Here is a 19,571-nt window from a genome sequence, read left to right on the forward strand (position 1 = left end):
CATCATCATTATCATCGTCATCGAAATCTTTACTATAATTATGATTATGATTATTATTTTGTAGTATTACTTACATCGTTTATCACATATTTCCCCGGTGTAACCCTTTCCACAGATACACTGGTAAATGGCACTATATTGTGAGAAGAGTTGACAAGCGCCACCATTCTGACATGGATTTGGTGAGCAAGCGTTTTGAAATCCTGGTGAAATTAAAAACAAAAAAGATAATCTCATTATGAGTACCGGTAAGTCCAAATGCTGGAAAGTAGTTGCATATTTGCTATTTGCATTTGTGTGTGATTAGTTTAAGTTAAGTGAAACGCTGTAGAATATGGCAACATTCTGAAAACTCCAATACTTGAAAATGGCAACATTCTAAATAAAAACAATAATAATTACTCAATGTTGAGTAAAACAGGAACTGAGCATTAAAGTGTGTTAAATGGAACTCAATGTTGATTTGAATATATACTCAATAAAGTAATCAAAATATGGTTTAGTTTTAAAATTAGGATTTTTTTTCCAAGTCTAAGGATACTTTTTTGGGACAGTATATAATGTCCCTTAAAGAAAACGGATGAGAATAAAGGATTGATAACCTATGATATAATCTTACTGATTATGATCATGATGCAGAATCCCCTGAATAAATACAAATATAACCCATAACTTACTTTCATCACATTGTTCACCCTGCCATCCTGTATTACATCGGCATCGCGATGTTTTTCCTCTGGCAAAATCAGCCTCTATACACTCTCCATAAACACAAACACGCTCGTCACAGCCAATGATTCCTACGAACAAAATGCAGAGATCAATGTTACGGAAAAATCTTTGTTTATTAATCCTGCTCTGCGTGCTAGCCATGCGCTTCAATGTAAAAAGTTCAAGTTTTGAAATATTTTCTCAAAATATCAAGAACTATCTTAAGAACTACTGAATCAATACTAGGCTTGTTTGTACTCATTTTAATGCATTCTTCATGCTGATTCCAAATATGGGCATGAAAATTTACATTTCTGAAATATTTGAATTTTGAAATTTTTTTGAAACATGTCGTCTGCAGTCGACACCCGCGTGAAGAGAGATCATTGTTACGGAAAAATCTTTCTTTATTAATCCTTAAGGGATCTGGAATGAGCGTTTTGAACGTTTCGACAGTATTTTTTGTGGAACACGAGAGCACATCAGACATATCGAATTGCATTCTGAATACGAAGAACGTCTTTCTGATATCAAATAATTTTCATTTATTGAAATTCACGATATAATACAAATTTTATGACAAATTATTAAAATTTGATATTTTTCAAATTTTGATATATAACAGTCCTCGAAGTAAATTTTATAAATCTAATGATATATTTTAACGTGTATGTAGTTGGGAGCCGACGATCAATTGAAAATGTTGACCTTTTATATTGAAGATATGGATTTTATCCCCCAAAAGACCTAATTTTTTTGGTGTTTTGGGAAAAAAATTCCATATCTTCAATACCAAAAGGTCAAAATTTTCAATTGATCGTCGGCTTTTTATCCCATCTACATACACTTTTAAGTATAAATCATCAGATTTATAAAGTTTACTTCGAGTACTGTTAAATATCAAAATATCAATTTTAATCATTTGCCATAAAATGTGTATTACATTGCGAATTTCAAAAAATCTAAATTATTTGATACCAGAAGGACATTCTTCGTATTCAGAATGCAATTCGATATGTCTGATGTGCTCTAATGTCCCACAATAAATACTGTCCAAACGTTCATACCCCACCCCTTAACGCGGCTGTGTACTCTAGACATGGTTTCTTTCGCAAAATTGAGTTTTTTTTGATAAGTTTGTACTTTGTTATGTTTTTTATAAATACAAAGAATGAAAATCCAGATTTGTAAACTCCAACTGCAATATTTTAAGGATTTTATTTCACTATTCCACTCGTATTTGAAATTGAAAAGGAAATAAAATCTTTTTTGTACCAGCAGGGTACACGCGCGCAACCGCGCATCGCGTTGCGTATCGCGCAATTTGTTAACGCACAAATACGCTACGCATACGCAACGCTTATCTACATGCGCGGCGCATCTTATGGAAGCACCACGGAAGCACTGATTTCACAAAAACCTAGCGGTCAAATGGCTCCGTTTTAGCTGATAAAATGTGGGTTTTTTCAAGTTCTTTCCCCGATTTAAATATCAAGTTATGAATGGATTTCGCTCAAACTTCTCAAGGGGCTGTGGATTTACCCGATGTTCACGTTATATAAGGTAGAAAAACGAAAACTGCCGCATTTTCCTGTAAGATTCGATGAAAGTGCAAAATGTGACCACTTTAAACTTCAACGGCCATTTTTTCAATGTTCATTTTCTAGGTAAAATGACGATTTAGGTACACGATAACTCAATAAATACAGCATCTATAGGTAAGCAAATATGATCATCGTAAAAAGCATGATCGACTTAAGAAACGGTTTTCTCATTTTTTTATATTTTGGTCTAGTTATGATTTTAGGCATCATTTTGTGCAAATAGGCGTTTTTGAATTTTAAAAGTTCAATTTGATGCCTTATATGGTCAATATCTCAAAAATAAGGCCAATATCAAAAAATAAAAAAACCGTTTTTGGAATGGAGCCTCAAGTTTGAGCTAAAAACAAAATAAAATATTTTGGAAAGAGTGTTTTTTTTTTTTTTTGTACCTAACAAATATTGCCAAAAACTCACTTTTTTGTGATTTTCTTCATAATTGTTGTTTTTACCCCAAATCTGTATTTATATTAAGATTTATTGATGTCTTGCCTTCATAAAAATGTATACTTTTATATATCTTGCGCGAATAATTACAAAGTTATTGCACTTTTACTACATGCATATCTGAGAGTACACAGCCACCTTAATAGCGCAGGAAAAAATAGGTATTGACATAATTCGATCATTTAATTTTATCCTTCTTATCACTGGATTTGATTTTCACGTGAAGTACTGCGTAAGTTAGTAACAGAAGCATCATGAAATTTTATCTAGGCCCTATTACAGGAAGTCTCCGGCAATCACATCATTTTGCCTTATATGTTACAAAAATAATTATCAAACAAGAATCACGTGATTGGCCATAAAAACAAACTTATATTGACCAAAAAACAGCCGTCTCTCAACACGCGATATTCCAAATTCCCGGGCACTGAAATTGTCTAGTGCAATGACGTCCCAGTAATACACACTGAAGGCTGACGACAATTGAGCACAAATAACCATTACGTCATTGCATTAGAAAATTTCGGCGCGGGAATTTTAAATATCGCGTGTTGAGAGCCGGCTGTTTTTATTCATGTTTATAGTCAATACCGTAGAAACCCGTCTATAAGGAATAGAAGCGACTGTGATGATAGCATATTTCACGCTAGCGCCCTCCACAATATTATATCATTATGGAATTTGAGCAAATCATTTACCGACACAAGCAGGTATACAATGTATTATTTTATCTTTATTTCGCATCTCACGAGCATAGCTCACTTGGCAAGGCATAAGACTTTGGTTCTTTAGATCGGAAGATGGTGAGTTCGAGCCTCATCACGGTCACACAAACTTTTATAAACAAAATATTGTTCAAACTTTTCATTTATATTTTCTTGCATTTTCTAAAGACTCCTTTCGTGATCATTTTTTTTTCATATTTAGTTTAATTTATTCTATTGTTTTTCTTTTATTGTTTCTTTTCTTTGTCTTTTTTTTCTTGTTTAATTTTATTTTTTCTTTATTTTTCTTTGATTCATATAATATTGGCAGGATAAGGAGAGGAGGGAACTAAAGACCCATTCAGTGATTTGCTCATCCGGACGATCGTAAAAATCATCAAAATTCACCTTTGTCATTGTCATAGATGTGGTAACATAGCCTGCTAGTGGTTCAGCAGAAAACCGTGTGACACATAATATACATTTGGCTACATTTTATTATACGATAAATACGAATTTATTAAACATGGTAACAAATTCTCTCTAGCAGATCGGTTATACGATGGAACTGGTAGGCATAGGCCTATTATAAATTCGGGATATTAAATATCTTCCTGACGAGACAGATCTGCGCATGTGGTCAAAGACGATTCCTTACTAGCCACAGACCGTCCGCTGGAATTCAGCATCGAAGTGGTTACGTAATTCTCTTGGTTACCGGATCACGCTACTTTGGTATGCCTTCGAGTGCCATATACTTTATGTGGTGATCATTTCGATCGTGGTTCATTACTCTAGCGCGTGATCCCGTTGACATAGTAACATTACGTAACTTCGATACTGAATTAGTTGAACATGAACCATTCGCTATGGCTGTTGGTCGGACCTCTCATCTCTCCACATCGATTGTGACCTATAATCCCCGACATTGCCCTTATGAACTCACATCCTCCTGTTTTATTCCAATACGCTGGCGAAGTTACGTAATAATCGGATTAACTACCATAGCAATAGGTGAAAACAATTTTTGAATATACCGCGTTATACACTGATACGTTCAGGCGGTACCTCTTCATTGAACCATATCATGCTGCACCTGTAAGATCTTTGAAAAGACCAGTATTGTATTCAATCTATGATTGCAGACATACACAGTACAGGTGATGAGTGTAACCTGCTTGTAGCGCAGCGCGATATGTTCAAAATTGTTTTCACCTATTGCTATGGTAATTAATCCGATTAATTACGCAACTTCACCAGCGTATAATGGCCGAATAAATTCTGACCATCACTTGGCTTGTTGGATTCGTCTATACTACAATTCGCTGTCGAAGTGACGTAATAATCGCAATAACTACCATCAAGCAGATTGCACTAATCACCCGCGTATGTCACCAAACATAGATTGAATACCACTCTTTTCATAAATACTAATCTTACATGGCGAGTGATTAGCATTTCTTTGACAACTATGGTTTAATGCATAGGTGCCACGTGAACGATGAAGTGCAGGGCTATATATTCGAAATTGTATTCATCAATTGCTATGGTAGTTAATCCGATTAATTACGTCACATCGACAGCGAATAGCCTATAGTATGGGTTCAAGTGGAACAAAAAATAGTGTATGTCCATTGCTAGCTATGGTAATTAATCATGTTAGTGTTTACATCACTACTTCGGTGAAGACAAGAGAAGTGTGCCTTCTCTACCAACGCCTGTGATATAACAGGTGCAAGCGAAACAAAATTGAATGACCAGAATAGTTTCCTTTGTCAGATGAATTGATTGAAGTTTTTGAAGACACTCTATTCTTGATGGGACAATAGATTCAAATATGGAATAATTATTATTCCCCCGGATTATTCCTTATCTATTTTTTTTATTGAAAAAACTGCAATTGTGGCAACAGAACAATATTTATTTTGATTTCATTTCAAGTAGAAACAAAATCGTGCTTAAGCCAAAAACGCACCCTACCTACCATTCCTCAAGAATTGAGATGGCACAAAGGTGCAACATAGGTTTTTATTGCAAAGACGAGGACAGACAAGTAGTTACAACACATCTGTCTAACCGTGGGTTTCGCTATTATTTAGAATAAATGCTTTTACTAGTTTCTATAAAACCACAAAATTACTAAAAAAAACTATAAAAAAACTATAAAAAAAAACAAAAACAAAAAAAACACCTAAAATTAAAAGTAGAAAGGTAGATTTGAAGAAAGATAAAAAGAACATGTCAAAAAGTTAAAATTAAACGAGAATGAAAAACGGAACCGGTGCCCGGACCATGCTCTCTTCAGCATGTCTTCAGTTCCAAAGTCTGACGCTCTATCAATTGAGCTATACGATCCTGATATACGAAACAGTCGTTATTATGTCAATACAATTGATTGGTGTTACAACATACTTAGATGGAATGCATAGCCACCCAGTGCCAGTATATATTTGCTCAAACTCCAAATACAACAAGCAACCAATTTTATTGAGGGCGTTTCTTAGGTATATCCTTGTAGACGGGGTTTTACGGTATGAGTTTGTTTTAAATAAAACCAAATGATTCATGCTTGATAATTATTTTTTTATATATATGGCATAATGTTACGATTTCCGGAGACTTCCTTTAACTTTTAAGAAGTTAATTTGAATAGGACACCAGTTTAGGTTTCTCAATTATGTTTATGTTTACGGCTGTAAGTTACAGTGGTTTAACACAGAGAACATTCATGTTGTGGCGTCAAACCAGTTACGTAAGACGATGTACTTACTGTGCTCACATAGATCGCCACCAAATCCTTGCACGCATGTGCAAACACTACCCATTTCTGGTTCATCCCAGCATGTGCCGCCATTATAGCAAATGTTAACATCGCACAATCGGAACGTGGCTGAAGAAAGAAATGCGATTAACATACTATTAAAGTATAATTATATATTATAATTTACAATAACTTTATTGTCGCAAATATTTGAAATTGACCATCTAATGATAGCGTTACACTAATTATAGAATATAAGTATTTTTTTCTTGATATACGATATAGTACTTACGAATTTCGCACTGTGGCCCCTGATACTCTACAGGGCATCTGCACGAAGTACGACCATTACTCCGATCAAATTCACATGTACCTCCGTTATAACATGAATAGTCATCGCATGCGGGTCCTGCGATTTAAGGGACAAATTATTGCCTTATACTTTGTTTATTCATAACAAAAGGTTCAAGAAACGTTACATCAGATTAACATTAAAAAACAAAGAACAAAACCAAAAACGACTTGCATATAAATGCATATCAAAATTTACTTCAAAAGTTGGCGGAATTACCAAATAATGTTGTTTATGATTGACATGTGCCGTTTAAATTTTCTAATAACGTTGTTGATCGGGTACATACGGTAATCCCATTGTTTTAAACTACGTCATGTGTTTAGTTTATGATCTCTCTACATTGCGTTGTTTTAAATACCCATTCAGTGATCTCAGCGCAAGTGTAAAAAAATTAAAATTGTTTATAAATTGCTTTCAGTATCTAAATTACAGATTCGTGTAAAATTACAGATTCGTGTGTAAACTGTCTTATTTTGTCTTAAATACACGGCTTTCGGCTGAACCACTCGCAGGCTATGTTAACACATCTATGACAATGACAAAGGTACCAAAATCTGAATTTTGATGATTTTTACGATCGTCCGGATGAGCGAATCACTGAATGAGCCTTTAATTTCTTAAACTCTATTTTGCTTGTACGAAATACTCTAAAAAGTTGTAATGATTAAGTCAAATTTGAAATTGTAAACGACAGAAATATGTCTTAAGCATGGCAAGTTGCGATGTCCATGTATATGCATTATGCTGTACAATAATTCACAGGTATGTGAGACGAGATAAATATTAATATAGTGCATTTGAATACTAGTGACACTCATTAGCATATTATGCTACATTAGTACTGTACATAGAATATTTATCAACACAAAACACTGTAATGTAGATAATTACGAAAAACAAACAGAACCATGTATAAGAGCAAACATTTCGTCGTGACTCTGAATATACACGAATAGTTATTCGTCACTTTGCGAAATAAACGTTACGCATTGAATTTGAGAAGAGTGACCAGATTGCACCTTTGAAACATCGGTCATTCCTCTCTAAAGCTAACTGTTGGATGTCAAAAATTAAATCTAATGTTTTTTGCTCTCTAGTTTTTTCCTTTAAGCTATGATATCTTTTTATATATTAATCAAGAAATTAAATATATATTAATATATAATTAATAATATATATACATATATATTATGCGTTTTTATGCAGATGTAACAATGAATTACTAACTATACAAAATTCAGAGATGCCATCCATCGGGTCTATGTTGTCAAGATATCCTAAAATAGCTGAAAGAGATACTTGAAAATATCCAGTGGCGTAGATTTCTTTTTGACATTGGGGGGATGGGGTTGGAAAAAGTTTTGGAAATATAATGAATGCAGTACTTTTTTGCGACAGAATATGTTCATGGTGCAAATGCGCGCGAAGCGCGCGAACAATTTTGCTATTTTGAAGCTAAACTGATGAAATATGGTGCAAAAGCGGAATAATGCTCGCGAAGCGCGCGAAAATTTGCACTTTTGGGGCTAAAATGGGCAAATATGAGGTTAATTTGATCAGAAACCCATATTCAGGCGTCAACATTGGGGGATGATTGTATGGAGCATCCCCTGGTAAAATATTGGGGGATAAATCCCCACCCCCCGGATCTACGCCTATGAAAATATCTTTGCCTATTTGAAGAGCTTTGTTGCAAAACCCCTTACATCCACTTTGACTTTTTGAGAAAAACAGCTTTTTTTAATTGTGCAAGTATTACTTGTTTGATTTGATTCAATTTGGGATTGGATAAAGTGTTGATGAATAGAAACTAAAAGAATATGTTTGGGACAATTTTCAAGGCTTCCTATTTATTTTATTATTTATTTTATATCGCACCTTTTGTGGATGTAAGGGGTTTTGCAACAAAATAAATTTACCCCTTTTCTAGAAACCACCTTTGCAATCAAATTTGAGCCCATTTGTTCACACTACATTATGTAACTTGACTAATGCTTTGAAAATCAAAAAGAAAAATTGAAATATCTCATTTACTTTTTTAATTATGAATTTTTAAATAAATTCGGGAAAATGGCATTTTTTGGTTATTTCCGAAGCTACACCTTTTGTTAATTAAAATTGTTTTTTCAAACATAGTGACCCAAAAACAGTTCCTTTTGGTTTTAATAGGTAAAGAACATTCCAGGCTACCATTATACATCAAAAAATTAAAAACAAAACAATTCTATATTCATTTTAAGTTCAGATTTCCGGAAATTCCCTGAGATTTCCCAAACGGGAAATATGCGATAACTCCGGAAGGGAAGGTAGTATGAAGGTCAAACAACCACCAAAATGTGTATTTTTACCCACACTATAATATTATGCCAATAACTCAATTTGGCCAAAAGTGGATGTAAGGGGTTTTGAAACAAAGCTCTTCATTTACTGAAATTGTAAAACGAATTCCCGATGACTGGCATCGCTGATAAAACAGTATTTAAGATACTTCTGTTGCGTATAATACAAGGACTTACTATCACAATAGGTGCCGGTGTATCCGGGATCGCATATACAAATAGGGTTACCACTTGCACTTGGTTGACATTGACCATTGTAACATGGGTTATTAGCACACACAGGCTCTGTAACATAACATAACATAAACAGATCAGTACGTTGCCGATCAACATTAACACTTTACAATCATAACATTCGATTATTCTCAATTCATCAAATAAAAACACACGTATATAGAATGTACCACAAACTAATGACATGGATTGGGTCTCCCAAACTTTGTAAGACTCAAACATAATAAGGGTGAACAGCATATGCATTACAAAATAAATATGCACATAAACTAATCGTTAAAATATATAGGTATTCGAAAGCACGCAAGGAAAATGTCCATAGTCTTGGCGATTTCTATGTGTACCGTATTAAAGAACGCTTCTCATGTTTATCCTATGACAAATTCTCAACATTTTAGTCTTCATTTCAACATACAACATATTCAATTAATATCTGATTAGACCAGACAACAAAGTGTCCATTTTGTCATGAATGTCTAAGCCGCTGCAGACAATTGATCTTCTTAAGGGTGGTCTTAACCCTGAAATTATGGAACATTTTGGGCCTCATAACTGCTAAATTCTTGGTCTGAAGTGTATAAAAGTATATATATTAAGAATGGTAACGCTTTGATGAATTCATCTGTGAAGTCAAATTTGTTCATTTTTGGAGAAAATCCCCCAAAACATTCTTTTTTGACCCAAATTTTTTCAGACCACGTAACAAAAAAATCTTAAGTCCATTTTTTTGGGTAATTTTTTTTAGATAAAGATAATATCTAAGAACCCGGGGGTTTTTTGGGTTTTTTTTAAATTTTGACCAACTTTGAGAAATTTGCACCAAAAATGGATAAAAAATGCTCAATTTTCAAAAAATAACAAAAATAAAAAAGCCTTGATTTCCGCCCAAATTTAACCTAACATCTATTCTAAATATGTATACTTTTACATACTTTTGCATACTTTTATGTACTTTAGAACAACAATTTAGCAGTTATGGGGCCCAATTTTAATTTGGCTTTAATCAAAACCACTCTATATGCTTGTAGACGAGGTTTTACGGTATTTCTGTTTACATTACAATATGGCTATATAAACCATTTATATTAGCACCGCGTACCACAGACAAACGTATTTAACGTACATTTAACATCGAAATTCAGGCATTCACTTTAAGGGGGTACTACACCCCTGTGGTAAATTTGTTACTATTTTTGTATTTTTCTCAAAAAATAATAACACACTGGTAACAAAAGTTATGTATATTATTGGGGCAAGGAATCCAATTACTACACTGAAGTTTCAGTGATTCAAGACACGCGGTTCGTTATTTATGATAAGAGATGAGGTACATCCTATCGGTACCTTATTTCTTATCATAAATAACGAACTGCTTGACTTGGGTCACTGAAATTCCAGTGTAGTAATTGGATTCCTGGCCCCAATAATATACATACATTTTGTTACCACTGTGTTATTAGTTTTTGAGAAAAATGCAAAAATATACACAAATTTATCGAGGGGTGTAGTACCCCCTTAACAAACCAAATACAAAAGGTACAAATAAGATTGAAAGTCTGCAGACTCGAGGAGCACGAGAGATGTCAGACAGCCACCAACAATGTCATATTGTATCGTCGATGAAATACTTTACCATGATTACCAATAAAAAAAAACCAGCTCTCAAGCAATTCCATGAGCACTTACCAATACTGCAATGTCTTCCTGTGTAACCTTGAGTACATTCACAGTTGTAACCCCCGGAATTATCACTTACACATCGACCATAATTCCCGCATGGGTTATTATGGCAACCAGTCACTACAATAAAATGGAAAAGTAAGAACGGTAAGATCTGGTAAATTGTTCATTACTGGCATAATGAGTGGTTTTAGATGTTAACCCCCTGAGCACTACTTGCAGATCTAACATTGCTTCTGATTGGCCAATTACATCATATCTTCACTTTAATCACCAATGGAGCTTTGCAAACAATTCACCCCTATTTTTTTCCGAAGTGAAATTATTCTAACAATATTGCTGATTGGTTCACTTGATAATGCAAACTTCTTTTTGGCCAATCGGCAGGTAGTTCTCATAGGAATTAAGCGGTGTTGTTTTCGGATGTCCAGGACAAGAAACGTTTACGTTGATTACGACTTTGTTTGCCAACGGTGACATACAATGTAAACAGGAAAGTTCTCAGATTTGTTGTACTGTGTCAGATATTGGCATGATTGGTGTATGATGTGTGTGGTGGTGGTGGTAAGGGGGTGTTGGGTGTGTAGGGGCTGTGTGTGGTGTCTGTGTTGGGTGGGTGGGGTGTGGGTGTGGGTGTATTAAACATTATTCGCTGACTTTCAACATTTTGGTACAAATCGTTTTAGATCCCTAATTCATGATGGTCAACTCCAGGTTTTGATGGGCTAAATAAAGAGCAATTGGGTACGTGCCCTCTTACCGGAGCATTCTTGTATGCGACCGGGAGACAGATTAGCCAGTCAGTGGTTTCACTACTCTTTTTGAAATCAATAGCATATGAACAAGTGAGACAATTTGTACATGAGCCTGGTGACCAAAGGACGTAGCACTCTCACTCTGTATGCTCAATTCCAGATGTATCATGGGAAGAGCAAAATTTTAATTGAAATTATTTTATATTTTGTTGCATTTTACGTACAAATTTCACATCTAGTTCCAGTGTGGGGTCCGACGCATACACATCTGTATTGGAGACCCGTAGATATATCAGGATCAGGATAGCATTGTCCGCCATTGTAACATGGATTATTTAAACAAATAGGACCTAATATTATAAAAACAAGCAAACAAAATAGTCAAACAAAACAAAACAAACAAAAAACATTTTAGTTACCATACAATATACCAACTTCATATTAAAATATCACTAACAATTTTCAAATTATTTCAGGTGACAGTAAACCAAATACCGTAAAATTCCGTCTACAAGCATATATATGCCTCTAAACGAGGTTTTTTTGACACAAGAGACAAGAGGCTGACACTCTCAACAAAAACGTTATTTGGAGTTTGAACAACTATATTACTGATAAAGGCGGCTGTACAAACATATGTATATTTTTAAGACCAATCTATTGCAATGTTTTTGAGAAGGGTATTGGCCTTTCATATCTTTCGTTAAAAAAACACCCTCGTTTAGAGGCATGTATGCTTCTAGACGGAATTCTACGGTATTACAAACTATCAAAACAATGACGATTACAAAACGACACATGCTTATAGGATCCAGACATACGACTGAACTATTTCCAGATTTGCCACTTACTGTTTTCACAATACAGTCCGGTGTATCCTCCATAGCATTCACATGTATAAGATCCAAAACCATCACTTACACATCGACCATTATTGAGACATGGATCGTTATAACATGGATCCTCTGAAAAAGACAAATGCGTTAAGTATTATATGGCATGGGAAGTTGGTTGTTCTATCCTTTGGAGCACAGCATCTTATGTTACCAATGTTTATTTTCGTAATGAATAAGAGGATTTTAATTAGGGGGTTCATTCATATATTTTCATGACTAAACGGTTGTTTATGCCCATTGGCCGCTCCCCGCTCGTTCATACATACCAGAACATTTTGTGAGTCTTTATTTCATCAAAATAATAACAAAAATTACAAGTAACATTATTTAAAAGAAACATGATTTTCCTTCATTTTCCCTACCCTGTTGTTTATGCCCGGTCCTCGACCAATCACAAAAGTTGAACCATATTTTGCAGTTTGTACAATCGTGAAGGCATAAGTGGGGCTAATAATTATTATTGTGACAGAGGTCATGGCCATGATGAATTTTTCAGAATATCCAGAATAAGGCAACTTGTTTTAGCATTAGAAGCACACTGCTCAATTTTAAACTTACCATTTTCACAGCGGGGACCAAAGAAGCCACCGTAGCACAAGCATTCATAACCCAAAGCTGATGTTGAACTCGATTGGCAGATTCCATTGGGTTGGCATGGGTCGTTGGCAAAACCATAACCACACGCTGGAGCTAAGAATTGAATTAAATAAACATATATAAATTTGCTCGTTGGATATGAAAATACTTCATATATTAGGTACTCTGAGGTGAAACATAAAAGAATCACGATCAGTTAAAATATGCTTTATACTACCATAAAGATGCATTACATAATCTATCTTTGACAAAGGAGGAAATATGTAAAAGAAATATTTACGAATTTCACAGTTGCGACCGGTGTAGCCATTGCGGCAAGTACATCTGTAGCCATCTTGATTTTGAACGGCCTCACAGTATCCGTAATCTCCACAGGGATCTTGTGAACATCCATCTAAACAAAATGGTTCAATAGTTGTGTGAAAATATTATACATGACGCCATATTAACACTTTCTTGTTTAATGGTCAAGTTTTGAAATATTTTCTCAAAATATCAAGAGCTATCTTAAGAACTACTGAACCAATACTAGGCTTGTTTGTACTCATTTTAATGCATTTTTCATGCAGATTCCAAATATGGTCATAAAAATTTACATTTCTGAAATTTTTGAATTTTGAAGAAAGTTAATTTCTTATTGTTCAGAAGAAAGCATAATTTAACCATAGAGAAGAGAGCAGACGACCAAAGAAGGCAAATGTTTCATGTACTATTTATGTTGAATCAGGATCATGACCAATTCACATAAAAAAATAAATTTATGAAAAATCAGGTTCTGAATTTGAAAAGGTGTCACTTGTTATATACAAAACTATTTTTGAGTTAAACACAATCATTTACGTTACGAAATACAAATCCCTTAAATAATTTGTCATATTTTGCTAAGTTTGTACTGAAAGGTTAACTCATTCAATCATACACATAGTCAAAATGCAAATGTGACAAACTGATAAATTGCCTTTCTTACAGCGTTTCTGATTGGTTAATTATGCAATACATTCATCTGAGTGACCAATTAGAATACAGCCACCGTTCTTACCATGTTTCTGATTGGCTCAATAAAGCATTATAGTCTCCTTGTAACCAATTAGCAGGTAGTACTCATGAGGTTAAGCCTCTTCAGCCCAACCACCATGTCATACCATGTTGCTGATTGGTTCAATAAATTATAATAGCCTCCATGTAACCAATCAGCAGGTAGTACCCAACACGGTTGTTTGATATGATCATTTATTACATAGTTACATAATGTTTAATTCTGGACCTGAATAATACCAACAGCTATCACACCCGGGCTATCACACTAATAAACTGTATATACACATATATTTTGTAGCAATTTTTAACATACATTTTTGTTTCTATATCAAATTATTCAAATTTTACTGCTTTTTGTGGTAATGTTTATTCTAAAAACTGTACATTTGTGTTTAAATTGAGGGCGCTATTTACAGATATTTTAAATTACCCAAATAAAGTAAGTTATACCTTACATTTCATGATAAATTTTTTTTTGAAATTCCCTTGTCATTTGTTAGTCTTTTGCTGATGTTCTAATACCATTATACAAGTGCCTACCCCTCCCTTGTAAAGATGCAAACAAGATTTAAGATAAATAGCGCCATCATTGTTCAACCTTTCTTTAAAATGACTCGTGGGCAGCTGTACGCCATCAAACAACCGTGTCAAGGGGTTAAAGAACTCCTTTGGATTCTGAAGTGGTCAGAAATGATTAGTTAGAATTGAAAGGGAATGGTAATGTTATGGCCCGGTGTTATGGCTCTCACCAAGTTCACAATATGTTCCAAAGTATCCAGGGGGCCATCTGCATCTTGTGAAGCTCCCAGTGCTACCATATTCACACACTCCTCCATTCTGGCATAAGGTTGGGTCTTGGCAAGCAAGAGCTATTTTTATACACGAATGCAAAAATAGGAATAATCGGGAATAATATATTAAAACCTTTATTCATATATTTTCAACAGGGGTCATCATTTATGACATTTTGTGCATTGTATGATTACCGTAATTACATTATATTTAAACTAGGTACACAGTTACTACGAGCTGCTATGAAGGAACATTAATTACAGGTGCAATGATGTATCCATAGGGGAGGTTGAAAATATTAGGAGATAATTGAGAAACATTCAGATGGGCATCTTCCTCTTGACATGTTTCAGACTTTAGGAAAAGTTGCATGAACCGGTTGTAATGTGCAGACTATTGTCCTAGTAGACAATTACTGGATTACTGGTAATACTCAGTGGCAGCATCAGGATTTTTTTTGGGGGGGGGGGGCAAAGTGAATTTCAGTGGGGGGCAAAATCGATCAATTTTGCGCAAAATTACCTCAAAAAGTTGCAATTTACGTAATTTGGGGGGTTTTGCCACAAAACTGGGGGGGAACCGGGGGGGGGCAATAAAAAAATTATATTGCTTATTATCGATTTTTTACGGTATATTGGTATTTAAACTGAGGTTACAAACTGATAGAAACATACTTCCTGGATGACAAAATAATGCTTACGGTCTTGACAGTATTCTCCCGTCCACAGACTGGTACATGAGCAGAAAAAGTCTGGTGAGCTTCCAGGCGTGGGCGTACATGTACCGCCATTCTGGCATGGATTCGGCATTCCTGGTTGGCATGCTCGAGCTGGGGAATTATAATTTCGAAACCACATATTATTACGTGGCTTATGAAGACAAATAAATATGTATAGCTTAAAGGCCTATTCAGTGATTTGCTATTATTTGCTAAATATGTGCTAGTATTCACTAAGATAAAATATTGGACCTGCCCGTCTATCACACGATAGAAAAGAGTAAAAACATAAATTCATATCGTTTATTCTCATTCTTAATCATTTAAATATTATTTTTAATAACTATAAACTATTTTATTGAGCAAAAACATAAAAACTCCCCATATTCTAAATGAACGAACCTTGTTCACAACTTTAATCGCGCGTACTGCAAGCGCGAGCGCTGTTCCCTTTCCTCATTATTGAACACATTCTCGCACTACAGGCGTATTACGCGTTATCAATATCCGCGATGGCGTTTTTTACACTCTTCTGACAGGTAAGATTTGCTACACTAACGGTACCTTTATGTGATGACTTCAACTTAGGGCAGAGTTCAGTGTGAATTATTCATGGCCGATCGATAGCTTACCCTACTTTGTATATCGCAAACCAGCGAAAATTGTCATAGGTCTGTGTTGCTAAAAGAACAACCGTGAATTTAGTATCACCCATTTGCATTTAGTCCTACTTACGAGTGGTACATAATGGTCCAGTCCAGCTGGTAGTGCATCGGCACACGTAGCCACCGCCTGTATTTGTACAGGTACCGCCATTTTGACAAGGATCTGAATCACAAGCCGTTGCTGATTGATGCAAATTAAAGGATATAAGATGAAACAATAATCACATGAATACATGATTAGTTCATTTTGAAAAGTTTAAATGATTTCAAGGAATATGGGGACATTTTGAAGTTTGATGATAACACCGAGACCTGCGGGGCTTTATGCATACTTTAAAGGTTGACTTTGCCCACTGAAGTACATTGTATATCATATCATATTTTCTTCAATTATTCAGCATAACTGTGTACTCGTGCATGCATGTTGCCCAGTGGAAAAGGTTCTCACGACAGGTTGGGTTCCGGAGTATTCTACCATGGATAACCTCAATGTCACCAACCAAATTCTTGAATAAACGAGTGATTCTGTAAACTTTGTTATTCATTCATAACACTTGGCACAAAACCAGGCCAACCCAATATTGAGCAAGTCAATACAATAAAACATTACCAGAAAATACATCAAAGCAAAACATTTAACAAAATAGAAATTCTCACAGCAACATCAAATTGTTAACCTTTATCAATGACAATAATTATTGTCGGACACCAACATCGTTGCTTTCTTTGGTTACATACTTCTCGATATAGAAAATAACAATAAAACAAACGTCCTTTAAATAACACACCACTAACATTGGGCTATTCCTTTTAAAATCCACACTACCCCTGTGGAAGATTTAAAGGCCCATTCAGTGATTTGCTCATCCGGACGATCGTAAAAATCATCAAAATTCAGATTTTGGTACCTTTGTAATTGGCATAGATGTGCTAACATAGCCTGCTAGTGGTTCGGTCGAAAGCCGTGTATTTGAGACAAAATAAAGCATTTGCATGATTCTGGACTTTTGATACTGACAGTACAAAAAGTCCGACTCGAGATCGAAAGAAGCTCACTCTCCACGTACCAACACGCGTTGCGTATTGTTTCTACTACTTATTACATCAGTAGCTACTATTTTAAACAAAATACACAATTTTAACTGTTTTTCATATTTGAATTGACCGTTAGTTTGCCTCGGTGACCTAACTGACCTTTAATTGCTTATTTTGTTTTCTACTACAAAAATTAAACGTCTGTTTTAAATCAATTTAGACTCTACTTCCCCGTGTTAGAAACACTGGACTAGGAAGTTTTTCCAGTCGATTGGTGGCGCACTGTACGAAAATCTCGATTTTCTCGAGTCGATCTGAGTTGAAGTAGAAAACCTTTCTAAAACTTCTGTTTTTTGACTAATTTGTCGTAGGGGAAAAGTGGTTTAATGAAATTCTGTAGACTTATTCTTTATTTCTAAGCAACTCTGACAAATTTCCATTTTTTTTAATGTTCCTGTGAAATCACTGAAAGGGCCTTTAAGCTAAAGTCTTCCACAGAGGGAGTATGAATTTTGAATAGAATAGATAATTGGGTAACTTCCATTTTGAAATACTCACTCCAGTTGTGGAAAATATAGGTAAAGCCATAATACAGGGGGAGTATGGGTTTCAAAAATGATTAACCCTGACCAGTTATATACAAAACATACTCCCTCTGTGGAAGATATTCCCAAAATCTTCCACAGTGAATTTCAAGTGAAATAGCCCATTACATACAAAAATGTTACATTACATTACATTACATTTACATACATTGACAAAATGAAGTTAGCCAGAATGTATGAAATGAACGTGTTAAATCTTGTAGTTGTTATTATGAGTTAACATGGTTAATATGAGCATGCATGAATGGCTTACATTCGGTACAGTAATCGCCGGACCAACCATAAGGACATCGACAGCTATATTCCGAGGAGGAACGAGGAATACATGTCCCTCCGTTGGCACAGAAGCTGTAATCACATACATCTAAAAAAGCAGAACGAAGTACATGGGATACACAGAACATCAAACAAAGAAAAAACACCACAGGTTCCCGATATTACGAACAAAATGTGTTATGCGCGATTGCGTGAATGAATTTTTCATTTTCAATTGTAACTTAAAAGTCACAAGTGATTTACCTAAATATAATACATTAGCATTTTCTAATATGATCAAATATACAAAGTTTTTTTTATATTTCAACAGAAAGTTAAAATTGTGTGGAATTGTATGGCTCGAACGCGAGGTTCGAACCATGTATGTCGTTGAACCAGTTGTTGAAAAATGTGAAGTTTCCATTTCATCAGTTGTTGTAGGCATTCTTTTAAAATTATGTTTTATTGTCAATATTTTTTTTCAAAGCTCAATATAAATGAAACGTACATAGATCACAATACAATCCACTGTATCCCGGATTGCAGTTCGCACATGTCATGAATGCTCCAGTAATTGGATTATATTGGCATTCTCCTCCGTTGAAGCATGGATTTGAATCTATACACGCATTGCCTGTTACATTAGAACAAAACAAAAACAAAATGATAACAAGACTGAATAATTTAAACGAACTTTCAGAGATCCGTCAAGAACCAAAAATATTATCTGAAGTCACATAGGAATGGGTGATAAATCATGAAATTACCCTTGAACCATTTTCTTTTCAGATTTGACAAAATATAAACGAAAATTGAAGCTTTCTGTCTTTTAGATCATATGCCCTGGATTTGCACGGAATAGGCTACTTAATGCCCGGGCATAAAAAATAAATAAAATTTGCCTCTTTTGACATGATATGCAATGACATTTGGGGTGAATAGTGCAGTTAGGAAATTACGGATCTGCGAATGTCCCTTTAAGCACTGTTAAGCGTTACATGACAAAAAACATGCAGTGAATGTGTTTAGATATCTACTAGAATGTACTTGGCATTCGTACTTAAATGAAAATCATCTAAAATTTTATGATGTGACTTATAATTGATGAATATTTATGAGCAGGTTGCTCATGATGTTATTCAAATAAGCATGTGTGAAAATGTTGTTTTTGTTATCTACATATATCAGTAAATAAGGTAGAATGTATATCAAAAACAATACAACTGAATTCGATGTAGATTGATTTGGTGCATGAACTAAATTTAAAGATATCTTTATCCAATATGTAAACCGTAACGTTAATAACAAAGACATTAAATTTTGAAAACCCCTATTGGTGTTTTTCATTGCTTATCAGTAAATAAGGTAAAATTAAAAATGCAT

The 19,571-nt window shown here is 34.7% G+C and overlaps 1 protein-coding gene across 7 annotated transcripts in view; it reads right to left on the minus strand.

The window, feature by feature from the left end:
• Positions 1–19,571, minus strand: part of LOC140148341 (uncharacterized) — a 116,254-nt gene that overhangs the window by 3,460 nt on the left and 93,223 nt on the right. For 6 of the 7 annotated variants that reach the window (XM_072170261.1, XM_072170259.1, XM_072170260.1 and 3 more), the window contains 15 exons: positions 18,697–18,822; positions 18,187–18,297; positions 16,364–16,474; positions 15,611–15,739; positions 14,868–14,987; positions 13,361–13,474; positions 13,042–13,173; positions 12,439–12,552; positions 11,812–11,937; positions 10,839–10,952; positions 9,096–9,203; positions 6,517–6,633; positions 6,234–6,353; positions 678–800; positions 75–203 (listed from right to left, as the gene is read on the minus strand). In XM_072170261.1, coding sequence (XP_072026362.1) covers positions 75–203; positions 678–800; positions 6,234–6,353; positions 6,517–6,633; positions 9,096–9,203; positions 10,839–10,952; positions 11,812–11,937; positions 12,439–12,552; positions 13,042–13,173; positions 13,361–13,474; positions 14,868–14,987; positions 15,611–15,739; positions 16,364–16,474; positions 18,187–18,297; positions 18,697–18,822 — 1,794 coding nt within the window. The remainder of the gene's footprint in view (positions 1–74; positions 204–677; positions 801–6,233; positions 6,354–6,516; positions 6,634–9,095; positions 9,204–10,838; positions 10,953–11,811; positions 11,938–12,438; positions 12,553–13,041; positions 13,174–13,360; positions 13,475–14,867; positions 14,988–15,610; positions 15,740–16,363; positions 16,475–18,186; positions 18,298–18,696; positions 18,823–19,571) is intronic. The other variant, XM_072170262.1, reaches the window with a different exon arrangement.

This window comes from Amphiura filiformis, chromosome 3 (genome assembly GCF_039555335.1).
Source record: "Amphiura filiformis chromosome 3, Afil_fr2py, whole genome shotgun sequence".
Taxonomy (NCBI): Eukaryota; Metazoa; Echinodermata; class Ophiuroidea; order Amphilepidida; family Amphiuridae; genus Amphiura; species Amphiura filiformis.